The sequence below is a fragment of the Nerophis ophidion genome, linkage group LG11 (genome assembly GCF_033978795.1).
Source record: "Nerophis ophidion isolate RoL-2023_Sa linkage group LG11, RoL_Noph_v1.0, whole genome shotgun sequence".
In the NCBI taxonomy this organism is placed as follows: domain Eukaryota; kingdom Metazoa; phylum Chordata; class Actinopteri; order Syngnathiformes; family Syngnathidae; genus Nerophis; species Nerophis ophidion.
The window spans coordinates 35,855,610-35,875,670 of record NC_084621.1 but is presented as its reverse complement, the minus strand read 5'-3'; the positions used below and the strand labels follow the sequence as shown (position 1 = coordinate 35,875,670).

General features: G+C 39.6%; 1 protein-coding gene across 2 annotated transcripts in view; it reads right to left on the bottom strand.

Moving 5' to 3' along the window:
• The window catches only part of mindy3 (MINDY lysine 48 deubiquitinase 3), a 49,426-nt gene that overhangs the window by 8,202 nt on the left and 21,163 nt on the right, over positions 1-20,061 (bottom strand). For both annotated transcript variants that reach the window (XM_061915746.1, XM_061915745.1), the window contains exons 12-13: positions 7,693-7,765; positions 3,314-3,386 (exon numbers count right to left, since the gene is read on the bottom strand). In XM_061915746.1, coding sequence (XP_061771730.1) covers positions 3,314-3,386; positions 7,693-7,765 — 146 coding nt within the window. The remainder of the gene's footprint in view (positions 1-3,313; positions 3,387-7,692; positions 7,766-20,061) is intronic.

Below are 20,061 nucleotides of genomic sequence, written 5' to 3'. Positions count from 1 at the left end.
TTTTTACCGGAGAAAAGCTGAGCTTGTGCCGTCCATAGCTGCCGTCGACTCTCCTGAGACACTGCGCGTCAAGACACCCGTGGAGACACCCTTCCGACTATCAGGTAATATTAAACTCACTAAAACACTAGCAACACAATAGAAAGATAAGGGATTTCCCAGAATTAACCTAGTAAATGTATCTATAAACATCGGAATCCGTCCCAATGCAATCGTGTTTTTTTTTTTTTTTCTAGTCCGTCGCTATCAATATCCTCAAACACGAATCTTTCCTCCTCGCTCAAATTAATGGGGAAAATGTCGTTTTCACGTTCCGAATAGCACTTTTTGTTGGAGGCTCCCATTAAAATCAATGTGAATATGTGAGGAGCCCCCACACTTGCGACGTCATCGTCTGCGACTTCCGGTAGAGGCTGGGCTATTCTCTTAACCCCGACAGTTGCGAACTTTATCGTGGATGTTCTCTTTTCAGCAAAAATATGGCAATATCGCAAAATGATCAAGTATGACACATAGAATGGACCTGCTATCCCCGTTTGAATAAGAAAATCTCATTTCAGAAGGCCTTTAAGGCTTGATTTGACTACAAGTATGAGCAACGATTTGGGTATAAATCTATTAATGCATAAAGTCTGGCTCCTCCTTCGGCTGCTGACGTAATGTATGTTTTCATTTATACAATAATGGAGTAAATACATGAGCACTGTAGCAGCCTGATAAGAGACATGCCTGCGTGTCAAAAAGGAATTCTTGTTTTATAATTTTTTTACATCTAAAACCATGGAAAGGACAGCGTTACACACTTTGCCCCCGCTCCCCAGTCATTGTAAGTACGCAATTCAAAGAGGTGTGTCATATCTACCCAATAATATCAGTGTTGTGGCACTGTGTCGATATTATTCTCTCTCATGACCTATTTTTCTACTTGCTCATTTCCTCTCCTTGGTGCAAGCTGGTTACTCTTTGCTGTAACGCTATGTCTATGTCCAAATCGCGATGCATCTAAGAACCGATCTATTCCCCCACCCTTAGTTTTCACTCATCTCTTACAATCGCATTTGGTGACCACATATGCGGTGTTTTGGTCCGTTTGTGTGTTCGAAATTCACACTTGCCTCACTTTTGACAAGAACAAGAAAGTTTGATCATATTACACCTATACTGGCTCACATGCACTTGCTTCTTGTGCACTTAAGATGCGACTTTAAGGTTTTACTACTTACATATAAAATACTTAACTCCATCCTATCTTGTTGATTGTATTGTACCATATGTCCCGGCAAGAAACCTGTGTTCAAAGAACTCCGGCTTATTAATGACACCCCAGAGCCCAAAAAAGGTCTGCGGGCTATAGAAAGTTTTGTATTCGGGCTCCAGTACTCTGGAATGCCCTCCTGGTAACAGTTACAGATGCTACCTCAGTAGAAGCATTTAAGCCCAATCTTAAAACTCATTTGTACACGCTAGCCTTTAAATAGATCCCCCTTTTAGACCAGATCTGCCATCTCTTTTCTGCTCTGCCTCCTCCTGCGTGGAGAGATTATTCGGTGACCACAGATGAGGCACTATCTGTTTAAAGTCGGGACCCGGGGTGGATCCGTTGGGGACGTCTGCGCTTCTGACTTGTCTCCACTCAAGATGACCCACTGCTGGCCCCACTATGAACTGGACTCTCACACTATTAACTAGATCCACTCGACGTCCATTGCACCTGTCGCCCGGTGGGTGGGGGCTGCTGGGGAGGTCCATACATCTGCGGTCCCCTCCAAGGTTTCTCGGGTAGAGTTTTTTTTGTCCTGATGTGGGGATCTGAGCCGAGGATGTCGTTGTTGCTTGTGCACCCCTTTGAGACACCTTTGATTTGGGGCTATATAAATAAACTTTGATTGACTGATTGATTGACTTAAGACTTTAAAGTCCGCTGGTCGCTGGACTAAGACTCATTTCTCAGGGGGTCTTGGTCCCGCTGTTTGGACTTGGACTGTGTTCACACTTGACCAAATGAACCGTGCAAAAACAGGTAAACATGACAAGTGTGAACACGCCCTTACGCTGGTTTTAGGAGTGTTAACTTTTTCTTTGTGCTGAGGAAAACAAATGGTCTCTTTAGATTTACTGCTCTAACTATATGTTTAGGCCATTTCTGTTCAAAGTGGAAATTGGCATCTATACTTCCGTCAGTGTACCCCAGGGTAGCTGTGGGTACAAGTGTAGCTTACCACCATTGACGTGTAAATGTGAAGTGAATGAATGATGGGTTCTCAGTTCTCTGTGAATGCATTTTGAGTGTCTAGAAAAGCAAAACCATTATTGTTATTATTATTATTATTATTATTATCGTAACTAGCTGTGGACTAATGGTAATAATACAAATATCACAAACCAACATGCTTATCTTTATGATAAATAATCATAGTGCTCCCACCTAATATTTACACCAAAAACACCATTTTCACAAGTTCACTGTGAGGTGTGCTGAATTATTTAGAGTGAATAGTAAATCTATATACTGTTAAACAAGCTTTACACTGACTACTCTAACGTTTATCCAAGTTGTATTATTACACTGTATTATTTTCTCTTGAAAAGATATAATAGAGGATATTTGGTTGCTGAAATGTCAAGAGTTGTACTAACATTTGTGAGAAGAGAGGCTGGACATAAGTGAGACACTCAAAAGCAGCTGTGCCAGCATTGCATGTGTAATTCTTTTATGGCTGAAAATATCAACTGTTTGATCACAAGTGGCTAGCAGCTGACTGTAACAGGAAGAACAAAAATACTACAGCCATATCAGGCCAGCCTACATGTGATAAAAGTACTTAAAGTGTAGTTTTAGAACAGCACCAGCAGACTGAAGAATATTAAGCATGGTGGATTTGAGGCTGTTAACTCGTGTTGTGTGGCATGGAAAGAGTCAGGAGTCCCCCGCAAAGCCCCTGTGGTGTGCTCTGTTATTTTGTGATGTGTTAGCCATCTGGGGCTCTGCAGAGAACATCAGTGGTCCAGTTTCAAGGCCAGAACTATAGTCCCAGGGCTGAGCTTACAGCTCTTCACTGGAAAACGTGCTTCTGTTTGAAGGAACGCTTTTAAGTGTTTCCTCCCTCTCTCTGCATTTCTTCCTGTCGTTAACGTCCCCCCTCTGATTGTCAGACTTTCTGGTTTTCACTCAGGCACTTTCACAATAAGCTGGCTTTAACGGGTAGTGAAACATGAGCTGGGAGGCCAAACTGGCCTGACCGTGACTTCAGAGGACCTACAGGTGTACACGAGCAGCAAAAAAACACAAAGCTCAAAATATGTAAGTACTTACTATTCTGGTTCTGAGACAAGGTCAAGGGCTTTCATCACTTCCGCCAGCAGAGAGTCTGGGATGAAGCCGTTATCTGGGAGGGTGACACACAAAGACAGATGGGTGTACACAACCAGAAATATTAGCAAGGAGAAGAGACCTTCACACATGTGGCACAGATACATCCCATGAGAATTACCTCATGTGCAAGTCAAAATATCACACATAAACATGCAGACACCTTGCACTTTCCTTCTGCCGTGCATTCCATAAACATGATGATTGCTTTACCTGAGTAGTCACTTAAAATGCTAACATGTGCTTTTGACTGTGTCTCACTCAAACATGTGAGGCTGTGTGGGCTCTTGTTTAGATGCATGCCCATGTGTGTTTGGACTACTACCCTCAAACAACTCAATCACACTGAAAGAGTAGGTGCACGCAAAGAGTAATTTATAATGTGTAGCTACATCCTTATGTCTACTGGGAGCTATTGCAGGGTCTCTATGTGTGATTGTTTTCTCTTCTCGACACATGGAGCTGTGCCGACTTGGTGTGTGCTGGGTCAGATTTACGGCCCGTTAATGCCACACTTAAGTGAGCTGAAGCATGGCTAAGGCGTGTGTGTAATGCGTAGGCCAAGAGAACATGTGTTTCATGTATAGTACGTAATATATGCTGATAACATCCACATCTTGCATGTGTGCAGCACGGTTATAGACAAGTTTGTACTCACACCTGAGGTGTAAGCAAACCTTGAATTTGTGTAAAAAAATATTCTACTCCTGAACTTCAGCACAAAAAAGGGGTGAACATTTGTCAAAACATGCACCTTTGTTGTACTGCCTATGCTATTGTTTTCCTGACAAATACACCACATGGTGGCATTATGAAAAGTCTGTTTGACTTGAAATTTGTCGCACACAAAAGTTCTCGGTATATGATTGTGTTATACAACCATACAAATACCTACTTTTGCTTAGTTCCTAAGCGGTTTGGGTCATAAATACAGCGGTACCTCGACTTGTAAGCTCAGCTACTTCTATCTGTGCTTGTAACTCAAATCAGCCTCACCCATTGAAGTTAATAAAATCACTTTAATCCTTGCTTGCCCCCCCCCCCCCCCCCCAAAAAACACTGACATTTAACATGTAACATGGCTAAAAAACACAACTAACATTTTAATATAATGTACTACAAACAACAAAGGTTATTTATGAATTAATTAACAATATTGTAAAACATTTGCCTTGGGGACTGGACTAAAGCTTTGTCTTTTTGGGGGTACTTCTTCATCGTGTGACAATAGGAACTATGTTTTTTGTTGCACCCGGACCTCTTTGAGTATTGGATCGGAGAGGTCAGATTTGACAGCAAGAGACATATATGATCTGCGCAAGACCAAGTCAGCAGGGCTAATGCTCGCTCGTCTCGTTTGTAAAGTCAGGAGAAAAGAAGGAACTTAAACACGTTGGTCAGACCATTTGGCAGCTTCTTTATATTTTCATGAAATAATGTTTGCCCTGTGGATGTAGTTTTGGTGCAAATTCTGCTAGGCAGTGGTGCAGACTGAGGGTGCTGCTGAAGATCTGCTTTGCCGAGTCTGCCAAACTGTAGGACATTTTTTTGTTAGTTAGTTTTTTGATTTTGTAAGTGTTGTCCTCTGCACTCACATTTTTTGTTCTGGTGGTTGGAAGGCAGGATTAGGTTGATCTCTTGGTGAAGACAGTTAGTACCAGCGGTGGTGGACTCTAATAACTCAAATTATGCTTGCAAGTAGTTTAAGCATAACAAAAAGCAAAGCGACTGCTCGTATCTCAAAATACTTGTTAATTAAGTTAGTAGTAAGTTGATGTACACCTGCTTGACACTTGCTTGAGAACTAGTTAAGTACGTGCAGCGGAGGAATACATAATCGCGATTCTGCATGTGTTCAAATCCTCAAAATATGCATTTTGTGTGAAATGCAAGGCACTGTTTAATGTCTAATTTATATATATATCTATATACACATATATATATATATATATATATATATATATATATATATATATATATATATGTATATATATCAGGGGTGTGGAAAAAACATGTTGTCATCCTCGCAACGTTATCATGGACGCCCCTGCTTATTTCAGCAAAACAAGTGTTACAACAGCATGGCTTCGTAAAAAAAGAGTGCGGGTAATTTCCTGGCCCGCCTGCAGTCTAGACCTGTCTCCCATCGAAAATGTGTGGCTCATTATGAAGCGTAAAATACGACAGCGGAGACCCCGGACTGTTGAACGACTGAAGCTCTACATAAAACAAGAATGGGAAAGAATTCCACTTTCAAAGCTTCAACAATTAGTTTCCTCAGTTCCCAAACATTTATTGAGTGTTGTTAAAAGAAAAGGTGATGCAACAGTGATGAACATGCCCTTTTCCCAACTACTTTGGCACGTGTTGCAGCCATGAAATTCTAAGTTAATTATCATTTGCAAAAAAAAAAGGTTTATGAGTTAGAACATTAAATATCTTGTCATTGTAGTAAATTTACCTGAATATGGGTTGAAAAGGATTTGCAAATCATTGTATTCTGTCTATATTTACATCTAACACAATTTCCCAACTCATACGGAAACGGGGTTTGTAATATTTTATTATATATAATTATTTCGATGGTGGTCTGTGAGGTCAAACTAGACATTTTAGCAGTGTAATGCCAACAATCTGTCCCAACTCCCGACTAAAATATTGCTGTGTACCTTTACAAATACATTTGACTAATCGATATTAGTAAAATGTGACATAATTACTTCGTAAACCATCTTGCAAGAAGCATAAACAAGAGAAACCTAAAGTGTAGGATTTGTCAATTTCCGTTTGAAGTTCCTTGGAGTAGAATTTGGATTCAGCTGCGTATCTGGCAACCTCAGTCATGGAGAGAGGGAGGGGACTACACCAATTTGACCGTGATTGCAGTACCATTCCTGGCCACATTACTACATTTGGCACCTTTAACATCTAGAGTTGTCTGATATTGAGTTCAGACTATAGGCCCGATTTACTAAGATCCAAATACCACGCACTTAACAGCGTGTGCAAAAATTAATATAGCGTAACTGTGACTGGGCGTGTTGCGTGTGATCTACTAACACTGCCTTTGCAGTTGATAAGTCATGCAGACCGCTTCATTTAAATAAAGATTTTGCGTGGAACGTTTACCACAGAGACGATCATTTTTGGAACATTTATGTTATCATGTTCTCCGTGTGTGCGATGTGTTGAACCAGCAGCACACATCTATAATCTGTAACAGATTTTCTGAATTGCAATCTGGACGACACAAACATATGCACACTGACACTTAATTTTGTGTGCGAACCTGTGGATCAGATTACCAGCGCATCACATCAGCGGTCCCCCTCAAGGTTTCTCATTGTATCCCATTCAGTTGAGGTTTTTTTTGCCCTGATGTGGGATCTGAGCCGAGGATGTCCTTGTGGCTTGTGCAGCCCTTTGAGACACTATATAAGTAAACATTGATTGATTGATTGATTTGTAATATATTTCCTAAATAAAAGAAAACGCCAGCAGACATCAAAACATCGATTAAATTATTTTTAATCAGCCCTATAAGTCATTCAGCAGCTACAGTACATTTATAAAAGTAAATTGCTGAATCGACAATATTTCTAAAATTGTTTATTTCTTACCATCCAAAAGGTTGGGACACATAGGATGGAGGAATTTCGTCTGTCCATCAGTGTGCACCACAAGCAGTGATCCTGCAGCCGTGTGTGGAACTATCAGTTTGCACGTCCTTCTGCCACTTGCTAAATAAAACGCAAAATAGTGCTCCCAAAACAGTGATGAGTGTTGATGAATCAAATTGTGCATGCTTAATAATTATATTTGCATTTTCTCCTCCCAGTATTGTGGGCATTTTGTGATTGTCATCTATTTTTTCCTATGAAAGAAGACAGACACACAAGGGGTTGCACGCCCTATTTAACAGACACACGCGTGGTAGATTAACTTTGCGAGTGCTATAAAGTTTGCATGTGTTTTAGTACACGCAAACCTTTAGTAAAACAAGCCCAATGTCTTTAGTTCTAACGTTATTATATCTTATTATTGCATCAATCTGCTCTTCCTTTTACCGAGTAATCTGGAAGTGGCAAAGGAGGAAAAGAAGGAAGGAGCAGAATGGTTGACTCAGCTGTAAGAGGGGCTGAGCTCACCAACATAAACAACAACAGTGGAGATGAGACAGAAAAGTCGTTCTGGTTGTTGAAGAAGAAAATATTGTAATGAAAGCAGAGAAGACGAGAAGGGGGTATCTCTGTGTGTCTTTCGCCACAGCTGTGTCGGGTAAATGATGTATTGTGATAAAATATGTTACATCAACTGATTACCTTCAGGATCAAATGACTGGAAGACCCTCCTTGCTTGCTCTGATGGACACTCTGGACCGACCAGGGACATCTCCTATAGCAGGAAGACAGACAACATACTGAGAATAGAAATAATACCGGGAGAAAAAGAAATGAGGTGAGAGCCTGTATATGACAAGAAGAATGTTTGACCTAAAGTAGATCTGGTTTGAGCCAAGTAAGCAGTTAGAGGAATAGTGGGAAGTGAATAAATTGGATGTTGAGTGTCGGGTGACGTAACCAACAACCTGTAGAAACATTAGCGTGTGTGCACTGTTAATGTCGGCTGAACATGTGCGAGAGTTCGGCTGTGCAAGGGGCTGGCGTAATCACTGGGGTCTGTCGAGCTATTAACTGATTTTCTGATAAAGACTGCTGACTTGTTTTTACTGCAAACACACAATCAGGTAATCAAGTCCTACACATAAACATGATTCATGAGAAACCCTGCACTGTTTGTTGGCGAATTTCACTGAGATGAGATTTGCGGTAAGTAAACACTGGTCCATAATCTCTAGATATTTATTCATTATATTTTCTTCGGGATATCAACAATGGAAAGCGGCAAAGACGTGTCTTAGCTCAAATTTTCTGAGGCTTTTATATTGGACTCTAAGTGAACACAATTTTGATCTAAAAACAAGAAGACACAATAAATTATTGGAGAAGGGGTGATGAACAGTTCCAAATAGCAGTCGATTTTGGCCTGAAGACCACTGGAGCTTTAAAGGAATTCTGCATGTCAGCACGTAAATAACCCTAAGAAGTGACAACACATACGAATCTACAAAAAACAAAACAGTACAAGATGAAAGTTTCTCATTTGCAGGCAAGAGCAGGCAAATATATCCCCTTCAAGCTATACCATGTTAATGGATTCTTATCAGCAATAGATTGAAAAATGCAGTTAAAAAATGGCTTCTTCGAATAATTTATATAATAATTTAAGTAATATTGCACACTTTTTAAAATATATAATCAAAACAAACCTACAGAGTGTTATATCAATGTTAGTATGTATTTAAATACATTTAGTTTTGTGGAAAACATCTCTGGGGAAAATATATTCATATATATATCTAAAAGACCAAAAATGTCATGACCGCGCTGCAGTACCCCTGTTGAAAACCCCTGGTTTAGCGGGTTCAGCTGCAATTAATTGTATTTTACTACAGATCAACATCCGACAAGGCGTCATCAACTGAAATACAAAGATACTGATGTATAATATGCTCCATTTTTCACTTTTCAAAATAGTCGATTTTCCCACATCTCATTCTGCAAAATCGAGTGTCTAAACCAGACATGGGCACTTATTTTGACTCGAGGGCTGCATTGGTCGGTAAAAATACATCAGTGTGTGTGTAATTTATATATATTTATGCATATAGACACACTGTACACTTATTACTACTACACTTCTTGCTTGCTCCGCAGGAGGGAGAGGACGGGAAGGGTAGGAGGGTGAGCAGAGAGATGACTCCCAGCTGCCTTTGCATCAGATACTAAGAAAACAGACCAGCAGACACGGTGATCTGTCACGCATACTAGAGCTGCGTCCTGATTTGTTAACATTACAGGCTCTATAAATCTGCTGCTAGATTTGTCATTACCTAAATGTGCCTGTGTTGTATTGAGTATTAAAAGGTGACCCAACGTCTGGAGAAAAGTCCTTACAGAATGTTGCTTGTCACACAGACTGTGCTGATGCATTGCAAAATTCATATTAATGTTAAAGCGGTTATAAACTTTGTTTAGGGCAGACTGAAAGAGATGAAGCAGGGACCCCTACTTATATATCCTCTGTGTTTTAAGTGAAACTGGTCCTAAAGGTACCTTGTTATTGTGCAATACTAAGATATTAAACTAATTCAGCATAGCGCAGCGTAGTGCAATACTAAGATATTAAATGAATACAGTATAGCACCACTAATAAATGGTGCTCAACTAGGACGGTAATTGCTAGCTGACAAATAGTACACTAATCGCTAGCTGACAACTGGCACACTAATCAATAGATGGCAATTAGTGCGTCAATAATGAAATGACAACTGGTGTGCTAATCGTTGGCTGACAACTGGTGTGTTAATCGTTAGGTGACGACCAGCACGCTTAGAACCAATTGACAACGTGTGCGCTAAATGGTAGCTGATAACTGGTGAGCTAAAAGCTACCTGACAACTGGTGTGTTAATTGCTAGCTGGCAGCATTCGCCGCTAATGATAGCTGGCAACTGATGCGCTAATTACTAGCATCGAACTAGAGAGCTAACCGCTAGCCATCTTAAACGCTAACATTGACACAAAAATATAATTATGATTTTACTCTAAACTTGCATGTTACAATGAGTAAGTTGACCATGACACTGCTAATTTTAAACCAAACTACAGTGTGTTACATCAATGTTAGTAAGTATTTAAACACTTTAATTTGCGGAAAACTTCCCTGGGGAATAGAAAAAACAAAATTACGTTTGGTCTCGTAAATTATATATATTTTTTTTTCCTCAAAAGACTCAAATCGTTTTACACAGTGAAACCCATTATCTACATCTTTGAGCTACGTTTGATACCAGTGTGGGTGACACTAGGAGTGGGTGGGTAAAGTGTCCTTCCCAAGGACACAACGGCTGTGACTCGGGGTCGAACCTGGGACCCTCAAGTTGCTTGCACGGCCGCTCTACCAACCGAGCCACACTGTCCCAGTATATATATATATATATATATATATATATATATATATATATATATATATATATATATATATATATATATATATATACACACTAATACATAAATAAATACAGTGGGGCAAAAAAGTATTTAGTCAGCCACCAATTGTGCAAGTTCTCCCACTTAAAATGATGACAGATGTCTGTAATTTTCATCATAGGCACACTTCAACTGTGAGAGAAAGAATGTGAACAAAAATCCAGGAATTCACATTGTAGGAATTTTAAAGAATTTATTTGTAAATTATGGTGGAAAATAAGTATTTGGTCAATAACAAAAATTCAACTCAATACCTTATAATATAACCTTTGTTGGCAATAACAGAGCTCAAACGATTACTATAGGTCTTTACCAGGTTTGCACACACAGTAGCTAGTATTTTGGCCCATTCCTCCATGCAGATCTTCTCGAGAGCAGTGATGCTTTGGGGCTGTCGCCGAGCAACACGGATTTTCAACTCCCTCCACAGATTTTCCATGGGGTTGAGGTCTGGAGACTGGCTAGGCCACTCCAGGACTTTCAAATGCTTCTTACTGAGCACTCTTTCGTTGCCCGGGCGGTGTGTTTGGGATCATTGTCATGCTGGAAGACCCAGCCACGTTTAATCTTCAAAGCTCTCACTGATGGAAGGAGGTTTTAGCTCAAAATCTCACGATACATGGCCCCATTCATTCTTTCCTTAACACGGATCAGTCGTCCCGTCCCCTTAGCAGAAAAAGAGCCCCAAAGCATGATGTCTCCACCCCCATGTTTCATAGTACGTATGGTGTTCTTGGGATGCAACTCAGTATTCTTCTTCCTCCAAACACGACAAGTTGAGTTTATACCAAAAAGTTCTATTTTGGTTTCATCTGACCAAATGACATTCTCCCAATCCTCTGCTGTATCATCCATGTGCTCTCTGGCAAACTTCAGACAGGCCTGGACATGCACTGGCTTAAGCAGGGGCACACGTCTGGCACTGCAGGAATTGATTCCCTGTCGGCGTAGTGTGTTACTGATGGTTACTTTGTTACTTTCGTCCCAGCTCTCTGCAGGTTATTCACCAGGTCCACCCGTGTGGTTCTAGGATTTTTGCTCACCGTTCTCATAATCATTTTGACCCCACGGGATTAGATCTTGCGTGGAGCCCCAGATCGAGGGAGATTATCAGTGGTCTTGTATGTCTTCCATTTTCTGATAATTGCTCTCACAGTTGATTTTTTCACACCAAGCTGCTTGCCTATTGTAGATTCACTCTTCCCAGTCTGGTGCAGGTCTACAATTCTTTTCCTGGTGTCCTTCGACAGCTCTTTGGTCTTGGCCATAGTGGAGTTTGGAGTCTGACTGTTTGAGGCTGCGGACAGGTGTCTTTTATACAGATAACGAGTTCAAACATGTTCCAATAATACAGGTAACGAGTGGAGGACAGAAGAGCTTCTTAAAGAAGAAGTTACAGGTCTGTGAGAGCCAGAGATCTTCCTTGTTTGAAGTGACCAAATACTTATTTTCCACCATAATTTACAAATAAATTATTTAAAATTCCTACAGTGGGAATTCCTGGATTTTTTCCCCCACATTCTGTCTCTTACAGTTGAAGTGTACCTATGATGAAAATTACAGACCTCTGTCATCATTTTAAGTGGGGGAACTTGCACAATCGGTGGCTGACTAAATTCTTTTTTGCCCCACTGTGTGTATATATATTTGGAACATCCCAAATAAGTGTTTGATGAGCATTACTCAACTTTATCAGTATGTATTGCCACCTTTCCCAACGTCTTTGTCACATGTTGCTGGCATGAAATTCTAAAGTTAATGATTATTTGCACACAAATAAAAATGTTTATGAGTTTGTACATCAAATATGTTGTCTTTGAAACATATTCAACTGAATATGAGTTGAAAATGATTTGCAAATCATTGTATTCCGTTTATATTCACATTTAACACAATCTCCCAACTCATATTGAAACGGGGTTTGTATATACACACATATATACAGATACATAACACATATATAGATCGATGTTAAATGCTATTTCATCCAATTCATTTATCATTTATATGCATGTTGCATTGCTTAGTAGTAATATTTTTGGATGTTGATTTAAATTTGCTTTGTATCTTATGGGAAAAAATGCTTGGGTTTTGGAATGGTTTATTAACGAAAACCGAGTTACAACTCTATACCATTATTGATTTTGAATAGGTGGTCTTACAATACATCCATCCATGTTAAACTCAAAACGTGACAATGGGGTAAAATAATAGCAGCCAAAATGACCTAATTGTGTCTTTGTGATGAAAGGTCTGCAAGGTTGTCTTTGATGTGTGTTTTATTAGCGGCCAGAGGAAGATGCTGCTGAGTTGGGAAAAATGGCGCAAACATACTCCACAGGGAAGAAATGTGTGTGTGTGTGTGTGTCTCCTCTTGATGCCATTCCAGTGTTTGTGTCTGAGTCACAGTATAATTATCCAGTCTGTCTCCACAAACATGTATTTGCTTTACAAGAAGATAAACGTATATCAGGTATACATAAAGGCACACTTAAAACAAAACTATGGAATCAGCAGAACAACAATAAGTGTGCATGGGCATGTGCGTGTGTGTGTGTGGCCTTGAGCAACACATTCCAGTCCCTGCAGTCCAACACTTTGGCTCAAGCCCTTAACCCTCTTCACAGAGCAACAACCTATTCAACACAATAATAAAGTTGAGAAAACACACGCAAGAAATCAAACATGTCCTCTTAAACAGCCACTTACGTCAAACCACCAAAAGAAAATAAGCTTGCATTTTTTTGTTCACATTGAACTGTAGGGATGCACAGTGTCTCACAAAAGTGGGTACACTAGGGAAAAGACACTTGGGTGTACAAACCAACCAGTGAAGTTGGCACGTTGTGTAAATCGTAAATTAAAACAGAATACAATAATTTGCAAATCCTTTCCAACTTATATTCACATGAATAGACTGCGAAGACAAGATATTTAATGTTCAAACTAAGAAACTTTTTTTTTTACAATTTAATGGCAACAACATATTGCACATTTTTTTACTACTGTGTTACATGGCCTATCCCTTTAGCAACACTGAGTAAACATTTCAAGGAGACCAATTTATGAAGTTTTTCAGGTGCAATCATTTCCCATTCTTGCTTAATGTACAGGTTAAGTTGTTCAACAGTCCACGGTCTCCGTTGTCGTAGTTTATTCTTCTTAATGTGGCACACATTTTGAATTGGAGACAGGTCTGGACTGCAGGCAGGCCAGTCTAGTACCCGCAATCTTTTACTACTAAGCCACACTGTGGTAACACCTGTAGAATGGGGCTTGGCATGGTCTTGCTAAAATACGCAGGGTCGTCCATGAAAAAACATTACTTGGATGGCAACATATGTTGCTCCAAAACCTGTATGTACCTTTCAGCATTAAAGGTGCCTTCACAGATGTATGAGTTACCCATGCCTTGGGCTTAACACACCCCCATACCATCAAAGATGCTGGATTTTGAACGTTCTGTCTGTAACAGTCCGGATGGTTCTTTTTCTCTTTGGTCTGGAGGACACGACGTTCACAATTAAAAAAAAAAAATAATAATAATAATTGAAATGTAGAATCGTCAGACCACAGAACACTTTTCCACTTTGCATCAGTCCAACTTAAATGAGCTCGGGCCCCGCAAAGCTGGCGGCGTTTCTGGGTGTTGTTGATAAAAGACTTTCGCTTTGCTTAGTAAAGTTTTAACTTGCACTAACAGATGTCGCGACAAACTGTACTTACTGTGCCAAATAAGTGTTTGATGAGCATTCCTCAACTTTCTCAGTCTTTTTTTACAACTTGTACCAGCTTTTTTAAAACATGTTGCAGGCATCAAATTCCAAATGAGTTAATATTTGCAAAAAATAAAGTTTACCAGTTCTAACGTTGAATATCTTGTTTTTGCAGTATATTCAATTGAACACAGGATGAAAAGGATTTGAAAATCATTGTATTTTGTTTTTATTTACGATTTACACAACGTGCCAACTTCACTGGTTTTGTGTTTTGTACTTTAAAAGTAGCCGGTGTCCAGTTTATGTAGCAATATCGATTTAGTATACACTAAAAATTAGTCCAAACTAAATATTGTGTAAATAGCAGGCAACACAAATGAGAACCAAGATTATTATGTCTTGCCTACACAACTGGGGTGTAGCACGAAGGTCTAGGGCTGCATGAGTGTTGCACTGACAAGCTGTGGTTCATTGAGGAAACTGACATTCTAAAATAGAGCAGTATACAGTGCACATTTCACAAAATATCCTCGATTGAATATGGATCAAATTAACATGTCGTTACATAATTATATATTTTTTTCACCATTCTTTGGGATGGATAAACCCATATACCTGTAGATGACGTTATGTTCTATTGACCACAAACTAGATGAGGTTGACCAGGTGAGGGGAGCAGTGGACAGCAGTGGTGGCCACACTCGGGAATAATTTTTGGTGATTTAACTCCCAATTCCAACCATTGATGCTGAGTGCCAAGCAAGGAGGTAATGGGTCCCATTTTTATATTCTTTGGTATGACTCACCCGGGGTTTGCCCTCACCACCTACCGATCTCAGGGCGGATACTCCAACCACTAGGCCACTGAGTAGGTTACCATGGTATATATAAAGACAAGACAACAGTTTGGCTTACCCTTAATGGCCAATATGTAATGTAAATGTGTAAAAAGAAGTTAACCTGTTAAGAGTGCAACGGAAAACAAGTGATGGCGTGCTATAGTACGAGGGGTGTAGCGATACTGCCAAATGAGACTCAAAAGTTTAAGAAAACATGATATAACAACTAGATGGTATACAGTCCATTTCAGACTCCGCTCAGGCACTTCTTTCCAGCACTGGCTGGATCCAGCACGCAGAGCCCACGTGATTACAAAATATCACTTGATCAAGCCATTTCTAACACTTTACACTACAAAATAAGTAAACAAAAGTATATAAGATTTGGGCTGAGAACTAATGAATGTCAAATCGGCTCTTTATGATTTCAACTGATAATCCTCAAACTGTATGATCAAATGTTCTATGAATTGCCCAGTAATGTTATCTACTTAGTACATACATTTTTAATGTTTGTTATTTTTGTCAGTCATTAGAAAGACTGAATGAGAAAGTTTTAGGGTTATGGAAATACAGCAGATAGAACTGTATGTACATTAATTCTGTCTGCACACATGTTTTCTTTCTCTTCTCGAACCAATCTTTGAAGAACCTCGCAGTGTGTATCTGCAGACAGAAGCTCCCCTAGTAAATCACTGACCCTGATCATGACTACTGTACATACAAACATCCACCTGTAACTCCTTCAAAGAGACATACTGTAAAGCGAACCCCATCACTCATCGAGGAGCGTAAAGGTCACTGAAAAGTTGTCACAAGAGGATTGCCCTCCCACATACATTTTTAATGTTTGTTATTTTTGTCAGTCATTAGAAAGACTGAATGAGAAAGTTTTAGGGTTATGGAAATACAGCAGATAAAACTGTATGTACATTAATTCTGTCTGCACACATGTTTTCTTTCTCTTCTCGAACCAATCTTTGAAGAACCTCGCAGTGTGTATCTGCAGACAGAAGCTCCCCTAGTAAATCACTGACCCTGATCATGACTACTGTACATACAAACATCCACCTGTAACTCCTTCAAAGAGACATACTGTAAAGCGAACCCCATCACTCATCGAGGAGCGTAAAGGTCACTGAAAAGTTGTCACAAGAGGATTGCCCTCCCACAAAACCATGGTTCCCTAGCAACCACTGCACTTTCCTTTTAAGCACATTCTTCTGATCTAACCCCTTCCTTGTTCTTTTACATTATAAAATATGTTTCAGCCATCATATTTACATTTTTCCAGGTGTCTCAGAAACTGTTGTCCAAAAACAGAAGCAATTACATTCTGTTAAAACACTCAGACCCCTTTCTCAAATTCACAAACCCACTATTCAGAAAGACATTGTGCTTGTGGATGTGGATTGGATTAAAAAAAACTAATGGCATCATATCCGGCCGATGGTCGAAAAAGCCATATTTTTACACTGGTGACAACTCGAGGGAATACACACACATCCCCACTGGCGGGAAGAGGGAGCTAATGACACATCAGAAGCAGGGATCGGATGATCTGCTTTAGTGACCATGTCACTATATTCGGACTAAAAGCTACATTAGCAGGTAGTATAGATTCTGTATCACAAAGCCTTGGAAATGGTACTTCCAACAATGCCTTAAAACAGATTTACTGACAAGGATGGAATATTAAGGGTGGCAGAGCGTAGAGTAAATCTTTTACGTCAGTAAACATGCATGTGCATACATTGTAAGTTCAATCTTTAGGAATACAAACGGATCCAGATGGGAATGCTGGAATCACGTTCCTTCGCAGGAAGTCATTCACTTGAACCACGCATACACACAAACGCTAATCAGGATTAGGTTCCCCTTCACTGTGGAATGTGTGTGACTGTGTACGTTAGTGAACATGTCACGGACGCCAAGGGAGCTGAGGCAATCGGTAAGTGATCGGCTCATGCATGACAACGTTTGGTCATCAGTGCACCAACACATGATTCACTCCACTTGAACGCATGTAACAGAGCTTTTAATCAATGCCGTATTATGGGGTGTGGCCTTGTGATGGAGATGATTGCCAGGGATCTTTCTAGCCTCTTTGGTGCTATTTTCACAAGAGCAAGGAGAATTGATTTGGTCCAAGTTAACGGACCAGCTTAAACACACAAGACACAACAATATATTATATTACTCGCACAGGGACTGAGATGGTTGAGATGAGTGCAGGCTTGCCCTGAGCACACATGTGAATTTGCACAAGCTGAAATCTGATGACTCTCACTTCAAGTTTCCTTGAAGGTGAAACAGCACAGTTGATCTCAGTATATATTGCTAACTACACACCCTGCAATGGAGCACTACAGTATGTGTTTGTGTTACACCTCTGTTACTGTCAAATGACCCAAAGATTATTCAACCAGGAATCATTTCCATTCCAAGAGGATGGAGCCAATGTTGAGTCTGACCCCAAACATCTTAATCTGATTTAACACAAGTCCCAGAAACCCATTCATGCATTTTCAATACCACTTCCCCAGACAACAACAAAAACTACAATCAAATGTAGAGTGGGGATTGATATCACACAACATCCAAATGTCAGTAAATGTAAACACTACACTACCAAAAGCACACTCCCTAAACATCTTTGGCACCAAAAGCCCCATATCAAATTGTTGGAAGACATATGTGCAAAGAGTTACATTCGTATTGACCATTATCAGCTGAATCAGAAAAAGGAGTGGAAACTAAGTAATAATAGTTCTTAAAAGACAACATTTGTAAGATGTCATTTTAGGCCAAAATATCTGCAAACTTTGCTTTTTTATTTGCATGCAACCCCAGGCTCCACAGGACTAATTAAAGTAAAGCCTCTTCAACTCATAAATTCTCTGTGGAATTTTTTTTTACTGTTGCTGCGATACGGCAGCATTGATGCATTAAAAAAAAGACAAGAAATTATACTGTATCTCTTAATATTAATTAGTCGATGTGTGTGCCCCCTTGAAAACAAGATGCCGCGTCACAAGGGGTTATTCTAAACAAATTCAATTTTTAGAAAAAAAAACACGTGACCGATACAACTGCTATGTTATTTGACTGCGAAGCACCAAACTGTGATTATCAGGAAGCACATCTTTCGGCTCACAAGTGACAGCTTGTACTAAATTAAGTTGTGGGGAGAAGCATGTCGAGTTTGACATCGGTTTTCGTTGCCACGTTTGAAACAGAACTAAGAAACAGAAAAACAAATATTTAATTTTGCTATAATCTAAGGTAAATGTTATCTTCCTGTTTCCTATTTAGCTCACTGAACAGAGTTGAACGTTGTATACTGCTTCCTGCAAAGAAATTATTTTAATAAAAACAAAAATATTGGCTAACAAAAATCTCATTTGCAGGTCAAAATAGTAATTTTAATCCAGCAGGTGGCGCAATTATGACATTTTAACCAAAGTCTTGCATAGAAAAAGTATGGCCAACCCAGTTTCAGTCGATCTTCTCAATGTTTGGTCAAAAGGCACTCACATGACGACAGGGCGCTATGATTGCTACCAACTTTGAGCTCATGCTTTGTGTTTGCGGTGCTTCCTCATTAGTTTTTCAACGTGTAAAAATTCCCCGTTGCGCAGCATGGAGCTGCTCCACCTGAAAGAATTGTGGAGAGCTTTTATATCAACACTTGAGAGACACCAACTACAGTGTCTTGTGTGAAACTGTAGTTGTGACAGAACATTTGCCTTTTGTTCAGGAGAGAACACGCAGAAGCTAATACAAATAATAACAGAAGAAATGAACAAATTAAAAATATGGTATGACAACAACAGACTATCTTTGAATGTCAGTAAAACTAAAGTAATGGTATTCGGTAGCAGTAGAAGAGAAATTCAAACACAAACATAAATAGACAGAGTAGACTCTGAAAGAGCAAAGGAAACCAAATTTTGGGTGAAACAATAGAGAAACTTAACTGGAAATCTCATAAAAATATACAACATAAAGTGGCAAGAAATATGTCAATAATGAATAGAGCAAAATCTGGACCAAAAATCCCTCCAGATTCTCTACTGTTCACCAGTGTTACTCTGAGTTGTGCAGAAATTTGGTCAAATAAAAGTACACTTATTCACTTAAGGGGTCTGATGTCGCTGAGGCTTTTGCAAACCTATGAGACACTTGTGGTTAAGGGCTATATAAATAAACTTTGATTGATTGTTACAAAAAAGAAAGATTGGTTGGAATAGTACAGAATGAGTGATACCTACATTGATTACAAATACATTGGAGGCAGCTACCACAGTTGAAATACTTTATACAAAACTCATAATTTCACTGTGATTTTTGGTCTGAAGCTACTTAATATTTTGGCAAAACCAGAATCAGAAGAACTTTGTTAATCCCCGAGGGGAAATTACGTGAGGGTATTAAGTTATATTTTTGGTCGTTCTGTGTACTTTTTTTGTTTATTGCGCTGTCGGGTGCGTGTTATAGGTTATAATTGTATAGCACTTTTCTATCTTCAAGGTACTTAAAACTCTTTGACACTATTTCCACATTTACACACTGATGGCGGGAGCTGGCTCTAACCACGACCCATCAGAAGCAAGGGTGAAAAGTCTTGCTCAAGGACACAACAGACGTAATGAGGAAGGCAGAAGCCGGGGATCGAACCAGGAACCTTTAAATCGCTGGCCACTTTACCAACCAAGCCACGCTGTCCCCGAGTGTTACAGTGCCTGCTGGTAATTAAACACTGCAGGAATGTAGTGTTTAGTAGTGTAGTAGCTGAGTGCGTCAAAAACGGCTGCTAAATTATACTTTCACGAAAATAAAATTTAGTTTTACTGCTGGTGTATGTTTAGAACTATATATAGACATATTACTTTGGTTTATTATGTCAGAAAAACTAACGATGCATGCATCCGGCATACCTGTACACATTTTGGTAGCAAAAGATGGCGCCTGTTGTTTAGTTGGCCATACACTTTATACACAACTCTGACACTAACACAG